Genomic DNA, 23428 nt, shown 5'->3' on the forward strand with positions numbered 1-23428 from the left:
TCAACCTCACATTTGAGCAACTTCATATTTGCATAAATTAAAACACTGAATTTATGAAGCAATCTAGATGAGATGCATGCCCGTCACAAATTCACAGTGGCTAAAGTGACCAAAAAAGCCTCAAAACTTTCCTCTAAAATTATGTATCACAAAAATGTACTTATCTTTGTAACCCATACTAAAGGATTTCCATGAAACGCCATAAAATCACTAACTTTAGAGGGAAGACAACCAATACATGATATACATTTTATGTAAGATGTTAATGTAGTTTAGGATGCCTTATGCCTTAAGAGACAAGTACGCTAAATGTGGCTGCAGTAATTTATCAGCTATATATGCCATTAACAACTGTTAATCAATCTGCATCTATTTACCACATAACCTTGATTAACTTGAATTTATAAGGCCACTCCTTAACTACTTGAGTAATTCTTCTTTTGAATCCACCCTTCCTTCTTTTGTCCGGGATCCAAGCTCTTACCAAATCCTCCCACTTGCTCCAGCCAGAGATGTAAAGTTTTCGTCTACTTCAGTATGTCAAAAGTATTTCAGTACATTACATCAACACTATTGGTTCAAAAGGTTTCTTGACAATTCCTAAAATATTTAAGTATAGTTTTAAGAGTAATAAGTTATTGTTTTACAAAACTAAGCATCAGTAACTAAGAGTGTATCTTATGTGAATATATTATTCCAAGGATCCTCCTCCAAAAAGAGATGAAGACCTCTAACCATACAGCAACAACTATGAGCCTTGAAAGTAGTCCACCTAGCAAGCTCACATTTTTATGAGCTTCAAAGAACAAATTCTCATCTATTTACACTACAATTCTTAAACCTATAGAGATAATTCTCTAAAATGGGAATCTCCTGACTTTTGTCCCAGAGCATCTTCTTTCCAGGTTAGCCAACCAACCGACAACCACAATCCTCCAAAATAAGAAGGATGTAACAAACTGCCTGGACTTGGCAATCTCATTATCCATTAGAACTCCCCAGAGAGCAGCAACACTGTGAGAAGGATGTCAGCTTCACCTGGCCAAGAGTGAATACTGGAGGATAAAAAAACCAAGAGTATTTTCATGAAATAAAAGAAACTCTTAAAAACGTGACAAAGGAAACCATATCAACTCATCCAAAACACTGTAATTGCTTAACATTCTGCTTTAAAGCTTGGTATGTCGGAAGAATAGCTTTATTCCTGTGTAATGATACTAGGATTCTTTGGCCAGACATGGAAGGAAACAGAAAGTAAACACACGAAGGGACATCATCTTCACATGAATTTCAAAACAGGAAGTGATATGCCATTTAAGATCACTTCTTAAAAATGGAATTTATTTAAATACTAGCTCATCAAGAACACAACAATAAGATTACTGAAAAGCCTGCAAAAGAAATCAAAGCAGCATACAGTGTTCCAGTTAACTGAAAAGACTACTAATGACCTTCAGAAGTAACTAATTTACATATACTATTATACATATTCCTACTACTGTTGGAATAAGCTGTAGATGATGACTAAAAGACTATCAGGGTTCTTCAGAATAGAGGAATTAGTCTCAAATAAAAAGTCACCAACACAAAACTAAGGGTCTCCAAAGCATTCCAGTCAATGCTGTCAACACAAATGCACATACCAAGCTATCTCACAAAGACACTCAATTTTGGGAACACAAGTGGAGTTAGTATCATCATACAAGGTTAATTTTCACTAGACTAGAGCAGCTTTCATCTTTAAAGTAACAATAAAATCACTTACTACCCTCACTTCCCATTTTCCTCCTTAATACATTGGTAACATCTGTAGACAGACATGATATTTACAAAGATTTAGTTTTCATCAGCAAGACAAATAGGGAAGACAAAGTGGGATTTCTTCTCTTTTTCAAAATGTGGTTAAGAGACAGGAATTACAGCCTAAACGCAGACCTCCATGACCACTTAAGTTAGCTTTTACAAGGTCTTAATGGTACAAGTTCCAAAGACTGACATAGCTTCACAGGTAGTCATATCCAGAAAGAAGGTATCCACAAAAAAAATCTTTGCTTAGGACATAAGCTAGAACCAGATCACTAACACGGTACCAAAATAATGGATTCAGGTACCTTTTGGTTACCAAACTAGGATGCCAAAAAGTAGCTAATCTTTTCACTACAGCTATCTCCTAGATGCTGTGGTACCTTGCCCTGAAGAGTGTTAACATTCTTGCAGTTTCAATATTCAATACCTTTCTATAGATAACAACAAAACTGAAGCATAAAGCAATGGTCACACCCGGACAAATCAAGGACTGAACTATCCCAGAATCCTGCCTTCAGCAGCAACAAGAAGTCTTACTCTTTTTCAGAGACACCTGTCTCTAACTGGAGGGGGAAATCCATACAAGTGGCAAAAGTGAGTGTCAAGACCGTAAGAATAAAAAACGTACGTTGATATTTCAACAGAATATTCTCCCCCATTATAGAAACATTTGTACCTCAGAAATTTCCTGAGACAGAAGTATATAGCTAATTTTTTTTTCTTTCTAAGTTATGAACTGTAATCTATTTTTCCCTACCAATTTGTCCAGTTCTAAATTAATCCCAAGCAATTTTTTACCTTTGTTAGCATACAGTACAAAGAGTTCCACAACTTAAAACGTACATGTGGGGAATAAAATTCTCTGCTTACTCTGAACTTGCTGCTCATTAATTTGAGAAACTCCTCATGTTAGAGGAAACAGTGAGTAACTAGACTCTATTCACTCTCTCCATAATACTCATGCCTTTACTTCATTTCTCAGTCCTCATTTCTACACTCAAGAGTCCTATTCCTCCTTGCTATGAAAACCATACTAAGCTTTTGATCATATTACTAGTCTCTTTACTTTTCTGCATATCGATGTCCTTTCTGAGGTAGTGGACCAAAGTTGGACACTATTAAAAATTAAGGAGCAACAATGGATCATTAGTGCTGTACTGATATCCTCTAATATATCCTCTCACATAGATCTCAACTCCCTTCCTAAAAAACTGAATATCCAACCATTATGTTTCCTTCTTGACTACTCTACTGAATGTTAAGCTAGCATTTATAACAGAATCTGATATCATAATGTATTTCTGAATGCACAACTTGATGTTATAAACAAAAAAACAGCTTCCCAATGCAACTTTAACAAGCTGTAAAGCTGCATCTGCAAAAACAAGAGTGATCACAATTAACTTTTGTAAGTACTTAATTTCTCAATGTGATGATGCGAAAGTGCAAAATACCATCCACACAAGGATTCAGAGACTGAATCACACATCTCCAAACTAGTAAGTCCTGCAGATGCTTCCTGCAAACAGAAAAGTACTTTTCTGCTCCCCATCCACCACATCACAAGCAGACTAATCCCAAAACAGAAGTATTTTTTTTTCTAAAATTTGTACTGTGAAAGCGTGTTCAGTAAGTGGATAACCTAATACTTTTCATTAGTTTTTTCTTCATTAAAAAGTGCATTAGCTGGATAATGCATTGTTAACAGAGGAAGCAACTGGAAGTACTGCTATCCAAAATGGGCCTTTAGCCCAACCTTGTTTTACGTGACCTTGGAAACAATTTCTCAATAATTTTACAGTCCAGGTACTTTTAACATCAACTAGCAGATCCATAATGGCTTTTTTGGAAAGTCTGGGGTCAAGTACTGATTTCACCCAGTGACATATGGAGTATGTGTCATGGACAATTATAAAACATTGCCTCTTAAAGCTCCTAAGCCTTAAAATGCCAGAAAAGCCCCTAACCAAACAAAGAAGCTATTACAGAAAATAAGTTACTCCAAAGTTCCATCTGTCAAACAGTTTAAATAAAATAGTCCTGCATTTATTTGCCTCTCTGCAATTACTCAACACTCAAAATAAATGATTGGTTTTGCATGACCTCCATCTCCACATTGTGCTAATTCAGGTAGAAACCACTTTGAATCAGTTGGCTAAATCTCTGTGCTTTGATATTAAGGCACCAAGTCCTACATTAAGTTGAACAATTCCCTCACTACAAATCATCTTTGTATGCTTTGAAAAAAGTTTGTGATTCCGAATTAGTATACCATTACAGTTTGAATAATTCCTGGCCATTTTTGAACAGCAGCACAGTCTGCCACAAGGATTAGAGAATTCTAAAAACAGCTGGATCCTTCCTTAACATCAAGTCAGTTTTTAATCTGTCTCCTTTTAAGAGAGCTTTTGTTGATATCTTTCCTCAATATAATTTGAATTCATTTTCCCTGTGAATAGTTGTTATAAGGGTTGATGATACAACCAAACTATTTTATAATCATCTTTTCTTTTGACAAAACCCTCTTCTAAAATAATTGCAACTATCAAATTTCTGATATTTCAGTTCAGACACATTTTCTATCAGCCCTGAAAATAGTAGTTTTCATTATTTTTTGGTAAAAGGGTGGGAAATATTAAAATTTCCCTTTGGAGTTCTTTTTCCGATTCTTAAAAAAACCAAACCACTCTTCATATTTCAGCTGTATAACCCTTGCTAGAAACACTCAAATCTACTCCTCTCTAGTTAAAAACTGGTTTAAATAAACCTGAATGTTGAAAGAGATGCTCTCAAGAGGGTCATGTCAATTTGGTCTATATTTAAGATGACCGGTGTTTTGGGACAGCTCATCAAACAGTTCAGTCTCACTAGAATAAAAATATTATTTTAATTATAGTACTTGTATTAATTATTGAAAAACTAGAAATCATAAGTTTAGTGCTTAAAAGATTGAAGTAAAATATTTTAATGTCTAGTGTTTGTAGATATTCCAGTACTCCAAAATCTAAACAGAACAGTTGGCTGTCAGTTAAGAATGACACCTTTCTCAAGCAAAAAGTCTTACAAAATAAATCCAGAGCTGAAACAGTTGCCAAAACATCAGAGCTGAAAAGTTTTCACTACATTATTGCCACACTGGCTACATGAATACCACTTCTCGCTACAATCTACCTTACTGATGTGCCCATTTCAAACAGAGCTGATATCTCAGACTAACACCTGAAAATATGAACAAAGAATCTGCCTTTCCTTTTTTTCTGGTCTCCTCATTCCTAAACACCACCATCACCCATAACATGATTCAGAGTAGGAAAAAACATCCCAAGGCCTACAGAGCTAGGGACATTGCTTGTTTCAGAAGGAAGAATGTGCAACCTGCCTACGTGTACAAAGAAATCATGAAAGTCCACATTTTCTACCAAAAAACCCTGTGAAAATAAGTGTGCCACAGATGAAGGAACAGAAGAGCCCAAACAAGAACTGATGCAGCTGCATCAAGAAAGACAACAAGCTTTAGAACACCACTATCAGCAAGATCATTTCTGGGGGCAAGTGTGGGGTGAGGCCTCATTGGAAGTCACAACTGCCAGTTACCAAACAATCCAGACAGTATTTCCAGGTGCTACACCCACCCAGGAATTGCTCTTTATTCCAAATTCTATTTCCTTTATGCCTACATTAATCTCAATGAAGCATACTCAGGACAAGAGCATACTTAACTAAGAGCACATTAAGCTGCTAGGTTATTTACTAAATCATTTTTCATATTTGTGGAAAGCTAAAAATTATTCTTCCAATAAAGTATCCTTCTCTCCAGTTTTACTTCTACCAGTGTAAAGAAATGTTTTAAAGCAATGGAATTTGCACACCCATTCTTTAATGTTATACCACAAAACATATTGTATTTCAATGATGAAACAGCTGTGTTCTAACAGGAAAATGGCTCAGGAGAACTGCATTTGCCATGCATTGTAAAAATTAAGTAATACTACATTCCTTGCACACACATACACAGTCTCCCTTATAAGCTAGTGTTTATATGTACGAAAAAGAAAACAAATCACCACACTAGGACCTCTTTAAGAACAGTTTCAAAACATTACTAGGAGATATATTAGACTTCAGATATGTACCAGCCTTTCACAATGAGTAGAGAACACTTCCACTTGCAAAAGAATCAGAATAGGTTTCTGTAATGGCTCTTCCATTTTTACTCATCAGGACAGGAGGCTGAAGGAAGTCCTCCTCCCCTCTTACTCTGCCCTTAAAAGGCCATATATGGAGTACTGTGTCCAGTTCCAGCCTTCCCAGTCCAACAGTGATATGAGAACTTTTGGAGAGAGTTCAGTAAAGGGCTACCAAGATGATGAAGGGACTGGAATGTCAGGATGAGCAAGACCTGGGACCCTTCACCCCGGAGGAGACTGAAGGGGAACCTCATTAATACTTCTAAGTGTTTAAAAGGTGTATGTCAAGAGCATGGGGCAACACTTTTTTCTGTAGTGTTCAGTTATAGGACTAGGGGTAATGGATTTCAGCTGCAACACAAAAAGTTTCACTTAAACTTAAGGAAAACTACTCTACCGTAACAGTCATGGAGCACTGGAACAGGCTATCCAGAGAGGGTGTGGAGTCTCCTTCTCTGGAGGTTTTCAAACCCTGCCTGGATGCGTTCCTGCATGACCTGATCAAGGTGGACCTGCTTGAGCGGGGGGGTTGGACTAGATGATCTTTCGAGGTCCTTTCCAACTCCTACCATTCTGTGATCTCTCAAGAGGAAAGGCTGCTAGGCCTGTGGCTGTTTAGCCTGGAGATGAGAAGACTGACAGTGGACCTTGTCAGTGCTTATAAATACCTAAAGCACAGGTGTCAAGAGGATAGTGCTTTAACTGTAGTGTCCAGAAACAGGACACAGGGTAACAGGCACAAAATACAAAAAAGGACGTTCCACTTGAGCATGAGGAAAAGCTTCTTTCCTGTGAGGGTGAGGGAGCACTGGAACAAGCTGCCCAAAGAGGCTGTGGAGTCTCCTTCTCTAGAGGTTTTCAAAATCCGCCTGGACACATTCCTGTGCAACCTGATCAAGGCAAACCTGCTTTAGCAGGGGGTTGGACAGGAGGATCTCTAGAGGTCCCTTCCAACCCCTACCATTCCTGCTTTCTTTTGTAAAAGAAAGAATGTATTAGCCACTGCATCATCCAGTTCCAAAGTACACAGATACATTAGCAACGTAAACAAGCTAAAAAAAAAAGTCTATAGCATTTCTTCTGGGAGTAACACCTTTGACAGAAGTCCACCTTAATAGACACTGGTTGTAACATACCTGGGATCACCAAGTCAGACCGTGCACATATACCTACCTACCCATTCTAAATAAGATCTCGGGAGTACGAGGCTGGTATTTCTGGTTGTCGATGAGAAATTAAAAAACACTGTCTCAAAGGACACTGTCCAGACAGTATAACAGCAAGCCTCTTTCAGATGTTCAACACTACATTTTATTTTTTCCTTATTCTATATCAAAATTAACATGTGTTTGCTATTATAGACAAAATACCAAATACCCAAACATGAATATATTTTTTAAATATACTCCAGATTCCCCATTTCCCACCATGATTTAGGAACACTTATCCAAAGCTGCTTTTGCATAAGCAGTACTCCACATGGTTAGAGGTAAGAGAAACTAAAGCAGTGAGCCTAGTTCCTCCTCCAGAATGAAATCTGCATCTCCAACCTCAGCTAGGCAAAGTCTTCCCAGGACAGCATGAAGCTCCTTGGGGGGGAAAAAAAAAAAAAAAAAAAAAAAGGGAAAAAGGAAAAAAGAACATGCCTGTTCAGCTTTTCTCTTGAAGTACACTATGTCTCTCACCTCCACGAGCTTCCTTGGATCATACATCAGGTGCAAACCAATATAGAAACAGATCAGGATGAATCTGACATCATATTCTCCTTTTTAAAATCCCACACCAAGGAATTTCATAAACCGTTCCCTCATTTACTAACAGTAAACTATTTCCAAGGAATTTGCAAGAATGAAAAACAGCAAGAGGCCAGACTGGCCCTTCCCCAATAATTCAGCTTAGCTGTGGATTTCCATAGCCTGAAAGAGGACACTCAGGGGTTTGTCACATGTACCACCCAGTCTGTCACAACAAAATTAATACTTTGGTTATCTGAAGCATGTCACCTGAAAAAGAACAGACCACTAAACTTTTAGATATAGGTTAAATGTCAGAGATGAACAGAGACTTTCCTGATGAATGTTTTAAAATTTCCCACAAAATATCCTGGGGATTTAAAAAAAAACGAAACACAAAACAAAACATCCTAACCATCACACATCACAACCAAGATATGTTTCTGGCAGTATTAACAAACATCCTTATCTCCTCCCCATTCCCCTCAATTCCACCTTTACCTTTTGATATTTGAAACCCCTCATTCAACGCTCAATATCTGTCGACAAGTTTGAGATTAGTTCTAGCTAGACCTCTGCTCTCTACGACCAACACATTCAGATAAAAATGTTTGATGAAGTTGTGCTGCGAAATATGGGAATATTGGACGAAAGAGGCTTGTGTTGTACAGTTTGATGATTCTGAACAGACATTGAGGTTAAGTAGTACTGAATGAGTGTGCTGTCAAAACTTTATTACGTAACTACATAGTGAGACAACAACTATTGAGATGACAGATGGTTAAGCTGAGTAGCTCAGATAGGCAGCCTACTGACAATAACCAAAAGCTAATGTAAGCAATTATGAAGTCAACAGTGTGAGGCTTCTCCGATAAGTAATTCAGAGATTTAACTGACCTTCCAAGATAAACTTTTCTGTGGAGAAAAGTAAAATTAAGATCTAGATGTAGCCTTAAAATCTAGTTTGTAAGAACACTACATTTATCTAACTCGTCCCAACAGCCCTCTTGTGATTGTTTTGTTCATTTGACTGTGCAGCAAAGACAGGCTGATGCTGCATTTACTCAATACACCATGAGTCCAAGTATAAAAGTTTCTTATGCTTTTTCAAGATAAACAAGAGGTTGTGAGGACACGACCTGTATATAAACCCTGTATTAAGACTTAAAGTGAACAAAGGCAGTATGAAGTCTTAGTCTGTACACAAAGGTTATTTTCTAACAAGACATCTTCCAATTTTTAATTAAGTGGTCTTCTCTAAGACAGAGGAAAAACTGGCCTAGCAATGGTCTACAATTCATTTATAAACAGGTCTATTTCTTACTTATTTAGCACAGCATCATTAGAATTCAGTGCATCTTGTGGACTACTCAGTGAGTTTCGGTATCACTTAAATCAAGGTTAGAACTCACTTTTTAAGTCTCTATATCTCCTCCTCCCCACATTAAACAGCCTTCTGTATAAATTCAGCCTGCCACTGAAGAGTTCTTTTAAAGCAGCTAAAGGGATTTAAGATCTGAAAAAGACAGATTTATTCAAAGTGTTACTCTATGTCCCTCAGTAAGCAGAGAATTTGGTTCCTTCTTCTGCAAAAAGGGAACTTCATCTTTGTAAAACCCCAGACGTAACAGCACAGCCTCAACAAACTATGCCCAACAGGCACACCATGTTTGCCTGGTTTACATTTAGCACACATCCACACTCATTTGCCCATTACCCTCTCACTCTCCCCAGCAGACTGCAGACAGACAGCAGAACAGCAAATCAGCACTAAACAGTCTAATGAGAAGTACAGCACAGTAGGACTCAACATCAGACATTAAAAACTGGAGCAAACCTTCTACACAGAAGGAACCTGTAATGAGATCAGCTTTAAGTTGTATAGCAGTTCTTTAAGCTAGCCTTGCATCTATCAGTATGCTTCTTTCCACCAGCATCATTGCTCCTTTTCCAGGGTTTTCTGAATCAGAACTCCCCAGAGGACAGAAGCCATTAAGGTTACTTTCATCAGTGGCAGAGTAACACTACGTCCTCATTTAATATAATAATAGCAAAGGAATAGCTACATTCTCCCACAATTCAAGACCTACCAGTAATAACACTAGGAGCCAAGAAAGGAAGAATAAGGGCAAAGGTACACATCTGCTAGGAACTTCAGTAGCTGTGAGTCCCTGGGGGGGGCAGGGGAAATAATAAAATCACTTTTTCTTAATATACTTTGATTTCACCATCCCTTAATCACCCAAATTACTCCCTTCAACCTACCACAAATCACAACAGACAACTGATTTTACCAGAGAATACGAACACACACAAGAATGTTAAAGGTGTGAGGAACATACACCTCATGATTACAATGCACTGTGTGCTTCTCCACAGCAGTTTCATCATAAAAAAACTGATGTACTCGCTTTATTTACTTGCCTAAGCTTTTTTAAGTGACAAAACAACCTTCTCAAGCAGCAGCCCTGGCCTGTTCACATGTTCATACTATTTCTGAAGCACAAGTCTAGAAGTGTGACGGGGATCAGCTCGGTATGACTTTAGCAATCCTGCCAGTTTAGCTGGGTAAGCAATCAAGACAAAGTTTTTCAACCTACTACTCCCAGATGAAGCACTGATGTCATGAGGACTTCAGTTTACAGGATTTTTCTCAAGCACAATTGGTCCCTAGGAATAGAAAGACCATAGACCTGATTCACTTCTCATACTGGGATACATAAAGATTATAAGGAATCTGTATTGTACTTGAAGAAGGCTGGTAGAGATTCTTCACAGAAGAAACACAACTTTCTTTGTTGCTTTCCTGCTCCTTTCTAGTCTGCAATGCTTTCCTGTGACTTACTCCACAAAAAGGTATAGCCTATAAAAATGTTGAAAAAAATATAACTGCAAAAATATCTAAAGTCATGGCATAAGGCAAGTTCCGTGCATGTCTGCAAAAAGCAGCATATTTGAGGTATGAATGTCAAGTAAGTTAGTTCTAAATATTCTGAATCAAGTATCGAACACCACTATCTCCTTAAAAACAGAAATTCTGAAGCTGCATCTTTTTTTCCTCAAATACTGATAAGCAATTCTCATATTTATACACTTTTGTATATTTTCATATATAATACAGACTGTAAACAGACTGTTTATTATCCTTTAGGAAGGATTTTAAATTGTAAGTGAAGATGAACTATTTTGCACTACTTAACAATTATTTGGACTTTCCTGAGTACAAGTTTTAGCCAAATCTGTTCTTCATTTTTAAGAGTTCTTTCTGATGTACCCTAAGGGAGACCAGAGTTTAAAAAATGTCAGGAACTTTAAGGAATTATTACTATTCTGCTTGATACTGCCTTATGAAGACAGCCTACAATTTTTTATCTACTGATCTTGATCCAAAACTCAAATCACGGAAGTAATATCAGCTATAAGAGAGGTTAGCCTAAGATGCACATCTTTTATAACACCTGAGAGAGAAATACTTGCTAACTAGAGTTTAAAACAATATACAGAGAGTGGGACAGATATGGATGCTAACATGTCTATAGAATAATTCGTTATACTGTCAAATACAGGTAAGAGTATCAGTTTCAAACACTATAGTCACACACCAAAACTCTCAAAAACTTTTCATTTCACTTCCTTCCCACATTATCTTTTCTTCTACATATATTTCTTATCCAAGATTCATTTTCTTCCATTGAAGCCAATACTATCAAGATAAACTCTCCTGAGAAGCTGAGCTCAGAAGGCAGATCGACTTGTAACAGTTCTCTGTGAAATACCACAGCACTTCAATTGTAGCTTGCAGGCCTACGTGTCACAGTCATCTTGTCTTTTATATAGCAAGTCTAACTTCTTAACAAGGAAATTCCCGTATAAAATTTCATAGACATTTTAACACTTGAGAGATTTACAAGTCGGGAACAAAGGAACATCAGTGGAATAGAAAAAAACTCTCAGAATTGTGATTTGCATAAGCTTCCACTTGCAACATATGCAACTGCTAAGTCTCTTTGAATTAACATTTCAAAACCACAAGTTGTAGCAAACATACTAAGGATTATCCTCCTAGTAGTTGCTCTGTAATAAGTAGCACTGAAAGACCACAATCATTACCAAAAGATGCCACTTTCAAAAGCCTCTCCTAATAACAACAGAAAATATTAAAGGAGACCTACCTGAAAGTTTCAAGATCACTTTTCTTGGAGGTGCTGGGCTTTTGCCACCTCAGCTACTTGCCAGGCAAAGTAGTGGAGCAGAAAAAGTGAGCATAATTTAATTGCAATCTGTTTCAGATTCGAACCTTAAACAGTACCTGTACTACTGCCCTCATCTCTCAGAAAGTAAACCTGACTTGAAAGCAACAGCCAGCTACTGACACTGCTATCAACTTCAATATACTTGAAAAATAACTTTAGAACTAATTCCCAGGAGCAGCCACTGGAGATGTTTACAGTAACATCACAAAATAAAATCAAAGAAGTTGGAAGAGATATCAAAGTCTGAAGAACCCTAGAAGCAGATAAAAATAAAATCTACAATCTACGTATCTACTGTGCCAGCTTGGCAAGAAGTTGATACAATTTCACGGTATTCTGAAGGCAGGTGCAAGCGAAATATCCTTTACAGCAAGAGCCACATGAATGGTCATCAGCACCAAGTCCAAACTCATCTTTCTTGTCACATACAGCACTGTCAGATACAGCACATTCAATAGGCATTTATGTGTTAGTTGGTCTTTTACGTAAGCTTAAAGAGTAGTTCGATTTCAACTGTTTAAGATGCTTCAGGAAAAGCCCCATAGATACTTCATTTTCAACAGCTAAATGCACAAAAACCTTACCTCAAGTAAGTTTTTACCTCATGCATAGGTTAGACTCAGCAGAATCACCCAATTCTGATTTGTCCTTGGATATTTTATGCTGCATGTACAGAACAACTAAAGCACTCCATAGCTATTTCAGAGCTCTGAATAAGAAACTATTTAAACAGTATGCATGATATAATTAACAATTCTGTCTCAAAGTTTTCCACTTACTAGTTCCCATTTATGTTATTTTACCTGGCTGAAATTCAACCCCAACACCTAGTGTTAAGCCTCCCCCATTACATGGACCTCCTCTGTTCTCAGATTGCAGCCTGGCAAATATTTTAAGTCCTGATATTAGGTGTAGTTGGAAATAAATATTTTTCAATGTCACAATAACTAACTTGATTTTGATTTAATTTCATTTTAGATAATGAAAAATTAAGACAACCAACATTAAGCTTATTGAGCATAGTTCCCCACAAAGATAAAATCAGAAGCCATCTAATTACACAAGTAACTGCTTTTTCTTTCACAGTAACTATGATAATTTTGGAGACGGGTATAGTACAACCTCACTGAACTCTAAAAACTTTTATGGCATAGTTTGAAGTTGAAAATAACTGAGGTTTTTCACAATCAAATCACTCTCAGATAACAGAATCTTACTTACAGCCATCTAAAAGATAACAAAAACTCTGTATCTAATCACCTGACTGAAAGGTTGTTTCTCAATATATGCCATTATATTTTCATTATTTTTCTGCTTCTGTGAAGAAAACAGATAATACACTCACACAAGTATAAGAACCAAAGGACTCACTTGGACGATGTTTAAGTTTAGGGAAGCATCTAAGAGAAGATGTGGTTCATTCCCTTCCCAGTAGCAATCAGTCTTCATTGTCCTGTCTTGTCTGCTCTTGCCTGTTGACCCACCATATTTTCATTGCATATACCCATTTGAGAAGTAAGAATTTAGTGAGTATGTGCTGAACATATGAGCAAGGTAACTCCCTGCTCAATTCCACATTACTTGAATAGGAAGAGCAGCAGGTTATTTTTATTTGTTTTTTTTTTAAGAGCTAGCCACAAAACATGTTGTTTGCTTCTTTCAATAGGCCATATACCCTCTTTTCCCATTTGCTAGGTTACAAAGTCTGGGGCTGTGAAGACGGAAGACAGATGAAATCCAAGCACCAATGCCAGAACAACTCTTCTGGAAATCCACTTTCAGGAGTTCTACTGAAAAGAGAACAGGCCAAGAACTGACTTAACTGAACTAGCAAGCAACACTGAACTACCAGAACACTGGCTGGGCAGCAGAAGTGCAGAAGACAACAATTTTTGCTGTATAGCCGTTGTTGTTGGGTTAACTTTTTAAGAGCAATATACTCAACACAGTAAACCAACATGCTCTATACAAAAGTTCATATGTTCAAAATTAAGTTTTCTTCCAAGAAAAAAAAAGTTCAGAGTGGATTTCTTTTCACAGTATTATTTCTATCTGCATAGCCAAAACACTCAACTTTATCAATCAGTATGGCAGGAAGGTTTTAACTCAACCAATGAATCTGACAGTCAAAAAGTTTACCCCAGTAGGCTGACAGACCTTCCTCCCTAATAAAATCATCAGAATTTGAGACTACAAAAAAAATTCCAACACGTTAGCAGAATTACACAGTTTATCAGTACATAAGAAGATTTATGTATGTGTCTAGCAGTTCTGGCCACAAGTTAACCACAGAATCTAAGTAGTCCCAACAGTCACACTATATTGTAGCTAATTTTAATCCACCTGCGTATGTTCACAGCCTTTCTAAAAAACAAGACTGAACAGTAGTTGAGCCACGTGGACAGCAATGAAATCCTTGCAAATCCTAAGTCTTTACTGCTGTTCTTCCTTAATATTAAATCCTTTTCCTCTCACCCCAAGAGTCTAAAAAGAATTAAGAACCATTCTGCTACCAAAACATAATGAATAATGTTCAAAAGTGAGGAGAGAAAAAAATAAAAGACAAACCAGACGACATTGCCATTTCTGCTCTGTAACATCCAGCAGATCCCAATCTAACGATGTAAGGCTCACTCCTTACAAGGCACTGTATACATGCTCACAGACGAGTATATAAATCCTCTACTATCTATACAAAGCACATGCACGTGCATACACCCTACATGCCTTTCCCAATTGTTCCAAAAAAATACAAGTCCTCAGGGACCTTCTAATGCTCTCATGTCCCAAAACTAGCTTTTTGCATATTTTTAATTGCTCCTGATGAGAAACTAAGACAGCAATAGCATAATTTTTCTTTCCCGTGTTAGAATCCCCACTGTCCATTACAGGGCAGCCAAGAATTGAATTAACATGAATCACTACCCTTAGGTGGTTCATTTCATTTGCGTTGTGAATAGAAAATGGTAGTTTCTAAACACATTCCAAGAAGTTACTTTCACAAATAAGTTCTCATATAACTCAGGATTATAAAAAGGAATATTCTGAAATTTAAACTAAAGCCCAATATTATTTCATAGATAAACTTACTCCCACCTAAAGCTATTTCAAAAGTGTGTATTAAATATAATACACAGTAATTCCACCATTCACTGCACAGTTTGTTGTTTTGTGTAACATCATCTCAACCTAGCATCCTTTTCAAGCCTCAGTATAAATAAATGGAAACTTGCTTTATTACCAAACAACTGAAGTCAAATCTTAGCCCTGCAAGAATCCCACACACACTTCTGCAAGATTAGCACAAAACCTTGCCATTTTTGTTAACTATGCATCTTCTCTGTTGAATAGTTGCTTTGCGAAGAAAACATGCTAGAAAACAAAGTATCAACAGCAGGGAATGCTAGGATTTAAGTTAATCCTCAAGCATCTTGCAAGCTTATTATACCAGCTTGCAAGGTATATACTTATAGACAGTTTTTCTGTGCTGCATCCTATATAGAAAGACTATAACAAGGTGGGACCCAGAACTGCTCAGTAAAGGATGTCTGGGAACGCAAAAGTGAATTAACAGTTGCATATCCAGTTGCAGAAAGAAACTGCTTTACCCTTCACCTAATACTTACTGTTGGCTCCCACATCCTCAGCTACTCCAGAACCTCTCATTCTCAGGTATGTGAATCCCAGTATCAGAAAGAACAAGCATGCAGCAGTTAAGAGGAACATGGACAGGTAATGTGCACTGAAGCCTCCAGTGGTGGATACCTCCTCTCTTTTGAACTGCTGGAGAAGCTCCTCTTCGGGCTCTGAGAGATTCTTCTTGTAGGTGTTTTTCAGGTAGGTATGATTTGAACCCGTATGATTGGAGTGGTTGTGTCTAAGAGAGACGGTTCCACCCGGGGGAAGGCTATTAGTAGCTGAATAGATCCTGGATTCAACGTTATAGCTACCAGCAGCACCGCTGAGAACATGATTATTGGTCGCTTTCCTAATGGTGCCTGCAGGGTCGGTGATTTTACTGCTGTTCAAGTCCGTGAGCGGCGGTGGCAGTGACACTGTAGGGGATTTCTTAGGTAGGCCAATACGATACCTGGGGCTGGGAGGGCTGGAGTCCAGATTTTCACATCCTCCTCCTCCCTCCCCGGCCGCCACCGCCTCCTCCTGATTCCTGCCCCCGTCTAGACTCCCGGCAGCAGCCGCCTCCGCCGCCGCCCTGTCATTCGTTACCACTACACCAGCAGCACAGCCTCCGCCAGCCCTTTCTTGGCCCGTCTCCATCACGCCAGCGCCGGCTGCAGCGCATTTGCTCGTTATGAATGGAGCAGGAGACTTGCTGAGGCTCCGTCTGGGCCGCCGAACTGCAGACTCCTCCTTCGATACCTGCTGCCTGGCCCTCACCCCCACCGTCGCCTCCTCGTCCTCCTCCTCCGAGTCGGAGTACTTGTCCCTGCTGCCGCCGTAGGAGAGGAGCCGGTTACCGTTCACGGCCCGGTTCTTCCACCGCTGCTGTTCGCTCTCCTCTTCCTCCTCTTCGTCGTCCTCCTCTCCTCCCTCCTCGTCGCCGTCCCCGGGCTCCCTCACGCCCTGAACCGCCGCCGGTCTCCGGGCCGCCGCCCCCCACCAGGCGCTGGGCTTCCGCCTGGCCGCCTCCTCCGGGGGGGAGCTGTTACTCACGCCGCAGGCGCCGTAGGGGGCGGCGGGCCTCAAGCCGCGGAAGAGGGGCGAAGCCCGCTCCCTCCTGCTCCCGCCGCCGGCGCCGGCCTGGCTCCGGGGAGTGCTTTCCACATCCGACTCGTCCGAGCTGAAGCCCAGCAGGACTTTGCCGCCCCCGGCAGGGGGTGCTGCGCGGCTCCGGCTGCTCCCGGCGGCGGCCCCGGGGAGGTACGGGTGCTCGGCGCCGGCCAGCCGCACGCTCGCACCCGGAGCCGCTCGCCCGGGGCCGCCGCTGCCTCCACCCGGCGCCGCTCCGGCTCCCGTGTTATTGTTGTTGCTGTTCCGGGTCTTGTTGGCGCCGCTGCGGGCCCCAGCCCGCTCATCCTCGCGCAGTTTCTTCAGCTTCTTCAGGTAGACCGGCCGGGTGCTCTCGGTGACCGGCCCGGGCGAGAAGCCGAAGCGCCTCAGCTCCGAGAAGAGCTCCTCGTCCGTCAGCTGCGCGGCCGTCGCCATTTTCCGCTCCCCCGCCGCCGCGGCGTTTCCTACCCACGCGCCGCGCCGCGCTCCCCGCCGGAACTGACGCGTGCGCACTCGGCTGTGGCCTAGACCTGCCTGTCACCCCGCGGGCGCCGCCCGCCGCCGCCGGGGCCGGGGGCGGGGCGGGGCTGGGCGAGGGGGGGCCGCGCGGCGCCGGCGGCCCCTCCCCCACCCAGCAACGGCTGGCGCCGCGAGGCAGCGGCGCGCCTGCCCGCCCAGGGGTGGTTCCCGCGCCCGCCGCTGGGTCTGGGGCGGGGAGCGCGAGGGTGGAAAGAGACGGGGAGGGGCCGGGCCCTTCCCCTCCCGCACGGGAGGCGCCCCGTGGGCCGGCTGGGGCGGGCGGTCCCGCCGCCGGTCGGGAGGTGGTGGCGAACGTGACACCGGTGGGCCCTGGGCAGGCCGAGCCGCGGGCTGTCGGCGGTCGCGTCTGGAGCTGGAAGGGCGGATCTTGTCAGAAACGCACTGGGGTTGTTCACGCCTCTAAATTAGGCGTTAAAACGTGATTTTTTTTTTAACCGAACGTCCAATTATTTGGGGATAAACTGCGGTTTATCACCATCAGACAGCTTTAAACGCCGTTTCCAGGTTGCACGTTTAGCCTAACGGTGGCTGAGGAAATCCAGAGAGCCCAAGTGCCCGCCTTTCGTGGGTCTTTCCACCCCCGCGCCAGTCCAGCGGTAGGCAGCGTGCTCGCTTCCATTCCCGCGCCGGTCCAGCGGTAGGCAGCGTGCTCGTTTCCACCCCCGCGCCAGTCCGGCGGCAGGCAGCGTGCTCGCTTCTACCGAGGTGCCGGGTGAACTTTCTGCTTTCAGAAGTCCACCATCAGGACAGCGCAGCTGTGGGGAGACTGATGAAATGTAACACAAGTTGCATCCTCAGTGTTAGTGGCAGAGCACCACCCTCATTGAGTCTGCAATTGCCTGGATGCATTTTGCTCTTTTCTTTGGGGAAACAGTCTTTCAAGTATATTGTAGCTGAAAGTATCTGCCTAACTATATACAAAAATGTGTACTTATCCAAAGGGTTGTGCCAATATAAAGAGATGCCATACCGGCATTTCTCAGAGCGTGAGGTGTATCCTGGCATTTCTGGATTAGTTCTTTGGCCACAAGTGGAGGCTTCAAAATCTCCTTCTGACCTGTGTATCTCTATCTACCCACCCCAAATGACAAAACCTTGGTCTTACTAGCTACCTATCCCATCATAAATGCAGGAGACTGCTTCCATTTTAACCTGACTGCCCTCATGACACCATGTGCAGAAGTGGTCCAGAAACAGCAGGAACAATTTTACATTTCCTCTCATAGTCTGCTGTGGTGAAGATACTGCGGATGTGTCCTGCTCACATCAAAACTGAAGTTGCCAATCTTGTTATTAAGGAACATTTTCAGAGCAGGAGTTAGGGTGGCTGTCAGGCAGCAACATACCAAAGATCAAGCCAAGCCTATGGGAGCTAGGAAGGTGGCTTGAAGCCATCTTTCATGATGATGGTGGTGATGATAATGAATGGTGGTGATTAATGCCTACACCCCACCCTCCATTTCTGACCAGCCACACCTGGGAACACAGAACCTGACCTATTGTTCATCTAAGCCTCCTTTGACATAACTCTTCAGAGGCTGAAAAGCGCTAGACAAGGATCTGTATTATTGGTGTACTCTACACATCATCACTGTGCACAGCCTTATCTTTGTTTCCCTGGCAGAGAAGCCCTTTCACATAAAGCAGTATTGTCCTTTGGAAAACACAGAACTGTAGCTGTAAGGAAGATTATGCTCAACATAAACTCTGTTGCACATTAAGTCACTAATATAAATGTACCTGCTCTGACCTATCTCCCAGTGTATAGTAGCTGAAATCCCAACATTCCGTTCCTCCTCCTCAGTGAGAACCAACCCACACCTTCCACCAGCTATTTGGGACATATATTTGAATATGCCCCACCATGTTCAGTACTCACCTCCAGCTGCTGATGACACAGCCCAGACTAGCAGCAGTCAGTCCAGTCCCAGGCCCAACACCATTCTGACAAGCACACCTCTGGCTGGCAACCACTTGGGTACTTTCCTTCTGGTGTAAGAATGTATGCTGTCCTGCAGGAGGTGAAGATCCTGTCATCTTACTGATGCAGCTCCTACATTCTGTTTATTACAGCAAAAGCATTAGTTTATAAACCTGTTTACTTAGCAGCAGGAGGGCAGTAAATGCTATCAATTGTTAACAATTGAATCCTCTTCTACAGAACCATAGGATATAGATACACGGAATGGCTGACTGAACAGCTGACTGCATATTCCAAGTCATTCTTAAAAATCTGTGTGACAAAATATTTTTAAATGTTTCAAAAACGTGTATTCTGGTTGATGTTGAAGTAAGGATACTTCCACTAGCAACCCAAAATCTCTGCATTTCTTTAATAGTATACATTAGTATCAATAATATAAATGCCTCATTTGTGTCAATACCTCCATGTAGTAAATTTTTCAGTAGATACTGAAAGTAGGTACTCTTTTAAGGGTAAATGTTGACTGCAGGTAGTGTGGAGACTGTCGTTCGTTGGGGAAAAAATGGTTGTTTCTTGAATAAGACATTTTGGTTTCTATTTTCTGTCTCACCCTTAAAGCACTAGGGTTCTCAAGAAACTGTCAGTCCTTCCGTTGGGTGAAGAGATGTTCTTCTGGAAGTTAACAACCATGCTGCTGTCGCCTTCATTGGACTGGGATTTGAAGTTACCTTTCTTTCCTGATTCCATGTGTGTGTGACGTTTATGCATTTTGGTAAGTTCTTAGAACCTATGAATGACCTTTCTAGGGTTAGCATGTCTCTTACTGCAACTTCCTCTAGCAACTAATGCAATACAGTCTCTGAACATCTCACTGTTGCATACCTGAAGCATTTAGAAACCATGAGTCACAACTAAAAGAAATATGATCTTCTTGTAAAACTTGCAATACTGTGAATTCTGGTGTCTTTTTATTTACCTTTTGATTTTTGACCCTTAGGATATGCTCAAATCATATTCATGTTCTCTTAGGAATGTGATGTTAATGAATGTGAATGTTAGTAAAGAGTAAGAATGTGCTTTTCTTCTCTTTTTAAAAAAAAGCAGAGATTGTCACACAATCACAGTACTCCAGGAACTAGTACAGTTACTCTTAAGACAGTATACATGGGAAGAAATCACTCTTCACTGTGAAAACAGACTATATTAGTCTATTTTTAATAATATTTACTATGGTTTATCCAGTTGTTTCAAATACTACATGATGAAACTGAAATAACTTTCTGCTTATAAAACTCCATGGGCTTTATACTAAGAACACTATTTTTTAAATATTGCATTAGCTGCCACCATGCTAGTTCTCTGTGAACAGACTCACTTGTATGTCTCTCTTTTGAGTTCTTATTTCTTCTCCTTACTTCCATGGGAGTATTGAGACTGAATCCATCTTCATGAAGCAGTGCTGTAACAATATGTTGTGGTTCAAGCCGAGCTGGTGATGAAGCATCACACAGACACTCATGCATTCACCCTCCCCACACCTCCTGTAGGATCTGGCCCTCATAGCTAACCACCCCCACAGATTATATATGGGGCATGATGTCCTATGGTATGGAATAGCCCTTTGTGTTTCCTCACAGCTTCTTGTGCATACACTGACCCCTCACCACACCCCCAATCCACTCACTGTTGGGGCAGCATAAGTAGAAACTAAGCACTGCTCAGCAATAACCAAAACATCCCTGTGTTATCAACATTCTTTTCAGTATAAGCCCAGAATATAGCCCTGTAGCAGCTACTAGGAAGAAATTAAACTCTATCTTAGCCAAAACCAGGGCATGGTACTAATATGTACCATTTGTTTATGTAGTGACCATGCTGTTCTGCATGTGAGCTCATGTGTTTTGCTGATAAATCTTTTGCGGATGTTTCTCTTTCCTGACAGCATGTGTTTCCAAATCATGGTTCTTGCCTGAGTGTCCCACAGTAGTTCCACAAGGCATGTGATGACCTGCTATGGCTGTGCTATTCTTGTCACTGAAACTGATGCATCTTAGTTCATAAGTCTGCGACTTCATAAGGTAACAGAATCCCCTCTTGCAGTCAATACTTTGCTTCTAATATAAGCAAAGATGCATCTAGTTTTAATTGTGTTCTCAATTGCATGCTCACCCCTGATCAGGTCGTATCATTCCTGGCCTACTTCGTTATGTCTGTGTTCCTGAGCACTGGCCATTTTAATAGGACTGTTGAAGGCATTTACTGCTGACATTGTACATTGGAAAAAAAAAAACCCACAAAACTTCAGATCAGCTTAAAAAAGGACAGTTTACTTATGTGTGAACTTTTCCCTAAAATTTGCTTTATGTATTTGGTTCTTCTTTCAGGAACCAGAATTCTTAGGTACATTTATTTTAAAACCTGAACCTGAGCTCTCCAACTCCCCAGGAACTGAGTTTAAAGAAAAATACCAACTATCAGAAGACAAGAGATTTCATGACAAAATGTGACTAAGAAATATTGAGATAAAAAAGCTAATAGACACACTCCCCCCCCCCCCAACAATAGAGATAAGGGCTTTAGGAATAAAATGAAAATATAATAGTGGCTAAAAGCTGATGTTGTGGTAGCCAATATTACCTTACAGCCTCTTTTTTGGGGGGGGAGGGGGAAGCTAGCAGAAACATTATAGTTACAGAGAGGCAGATGTATGAAATCCTAAATGCAGATGAATGTTTTAGAGGCCCATCCTCAAGTTATTCAGAGAGAATGGATAAATCTCATAGGCAGGAAAGTACCAAAATGTCACTCAGCTGTTGGTCCCTAAAACCTTCTTGCCCTGTTATGTCTCAGAGTAATTGTTGCTAGAAAACTATTGCATGGTGTAATAGTTCTAAGTGGGTGACAAATCAGTTGTGTAATTCCTTCTCTACAGAACCTCTGCCTAGGTAAAACATACATTTGCCACACAGAATTGGCAGAGGTACCTCCACATACGCATAGCACCCTACTAGCACAGTTTTGGCCAAAATTTGTGGTAATACACTCTTCTGGCTTTTGAGCATCTGCCTTCCTATTGTTAGGTATCCCTTGCAAATATTTTCATGGTCTAAGGAATGATAAAAACTAGAGATGCATCCTCAATCACAGGAAAATACTGGGAAAGGATCCTGTCTGAAATCCACAGAACCCTGAAAACATGGAGATACCTCATTTCCTGCATTCCTGTACCCTTCTTACTTAAGGAAATACTTGAGAGCACCACGCAGGATAAAGATACGTTGAACATATCTGATGAGATTTCTTTGTGATGCCTTAAACAACCTTTAATATGGGTGTAGACTTGGTTTTCTAGCCTGGGATCTTTGACTGCCGGCAACGTGAAGAACAGTGTAGACACAGCCACCAAGAGCTCACTGTTACATCCCTGACTTTCATCCAAGCCTAATGTCTTGAAAGCTTACGTTTATTTAATTCATCTAATAATGTTTAAAAGAAGAGCCATCATTCATTGAGCAGAAAAAATGAAGTTTACACTTTGCATTGTCATTTAAGGCTAATTGTGTCATGCATTTCTTGTGCCACAAAGCTCTAATTTCAGCTTATTCAATGAATAACCAGAGTATAAATACATGCAACAGACAAAAATAATCAAATAAGTTCGGAATAAGCTCACCATTCTGCTTTCTGTCCATGTCTTTAGGCTGCTGCAAAGCACTAAATTCAGTGTGCTCCAAACAGTTAGTAGTATTATTATCTATGCTTCTTTAGCACTTGAACGTATGACTCATTTTCATCTCTCTCTTGTACCAGGCACTGTGCAAACACAAGAGAAGATATTTTTTATCTCCTGAGTACACACTTGCATCCATTACCTCCCACCTGAACTGCAAGCAAGATACATAAAACAGGAAGCCAGCAGCCCTTAGAAAATCCCATGTTCCTACAAAAAACACTAGTATGTGTCAGCAGCACAGACTGCCACAAGCATCTCAATCTCTCCTGCTCTCAGCTCGAATATTGAATCGATCCTTTTGTTGCTTGAGCTCAGTGGTGTGGACCTGGCATATTTAAAAGATTTCCTTAAGCTCTGCAATGTCTACTGTTAGTAATGACTCACATAGACAATTTCTCCCATAGAGGGAGAACTTTTATAAGAACTACTCTCAGGCAACAGGAACAAAGTTCCACTGGCCCTAAAGACTATCATTTCCTACTCCAAGTACATGCTGCATTTCTGGACTTTTGTTTTCTCAC

At 40.9% G+C, this 23428-nt stretch overlaps 1 protein-coding gene and 1 long non-coding RNA gene across 3 annotated transcripts in view; one reads left to right on the plus strand and one right to left on the minus strand.

Annotated features, from left to right (window-relative positions):
* The window catches only part of LEMD3 (LEM domain containing 3), a 48369-nt gene extending 31157 nt beyond the window's left edge, over window positions 1–17212 (minus strand). For both annotated transcript variants that reach the window (XR_009820722.1, XM_010208357.2), the window contains exon 1: window positions 15606–17212. Coding sequence is in view for 1 of the 2 variants with exons in the window: in XM_010208357.2 (XP_010206659.2) it covers window positions 15606–17145 (1540 nt within the window). In the remaining variant the exon portion in view is untranslated. The remainder of the gene's footprint in view (window positions 1–15605) is intronic.
* Window positions 17213–19796: 2584 nt separating this feature from the next.
* LOC133625180 (uncharacterized) lies at window positions 19797–23178 on the plus strand. Its single transcript, XR_009818486.1, has 3 exons — window positions 19797–19946; window positions 21117–21252; window positions 22985–23178. It is a non-coding gene; the product is annotated as an uncharacterized LOC133625180 (long non-coding RNA).
* Window positions 23179–23428: the final 250 nt, after the last annotated feature.

The sequence above is a fragment of the Colius striatus genome, chromosome 1 (assembly GCF_028858725.1).
Source record: "Colius striatus isolate bColStr4 chromosome 1, bColStr4.1.hap1, whole genome shotgun sequence".
In the NCBI taxonomy this organism is placed as follows: Eukaryota; Metazoa; Chordata; class Aves; order Coliiformes; family Coliidae; genus Colius; species Colius striatus.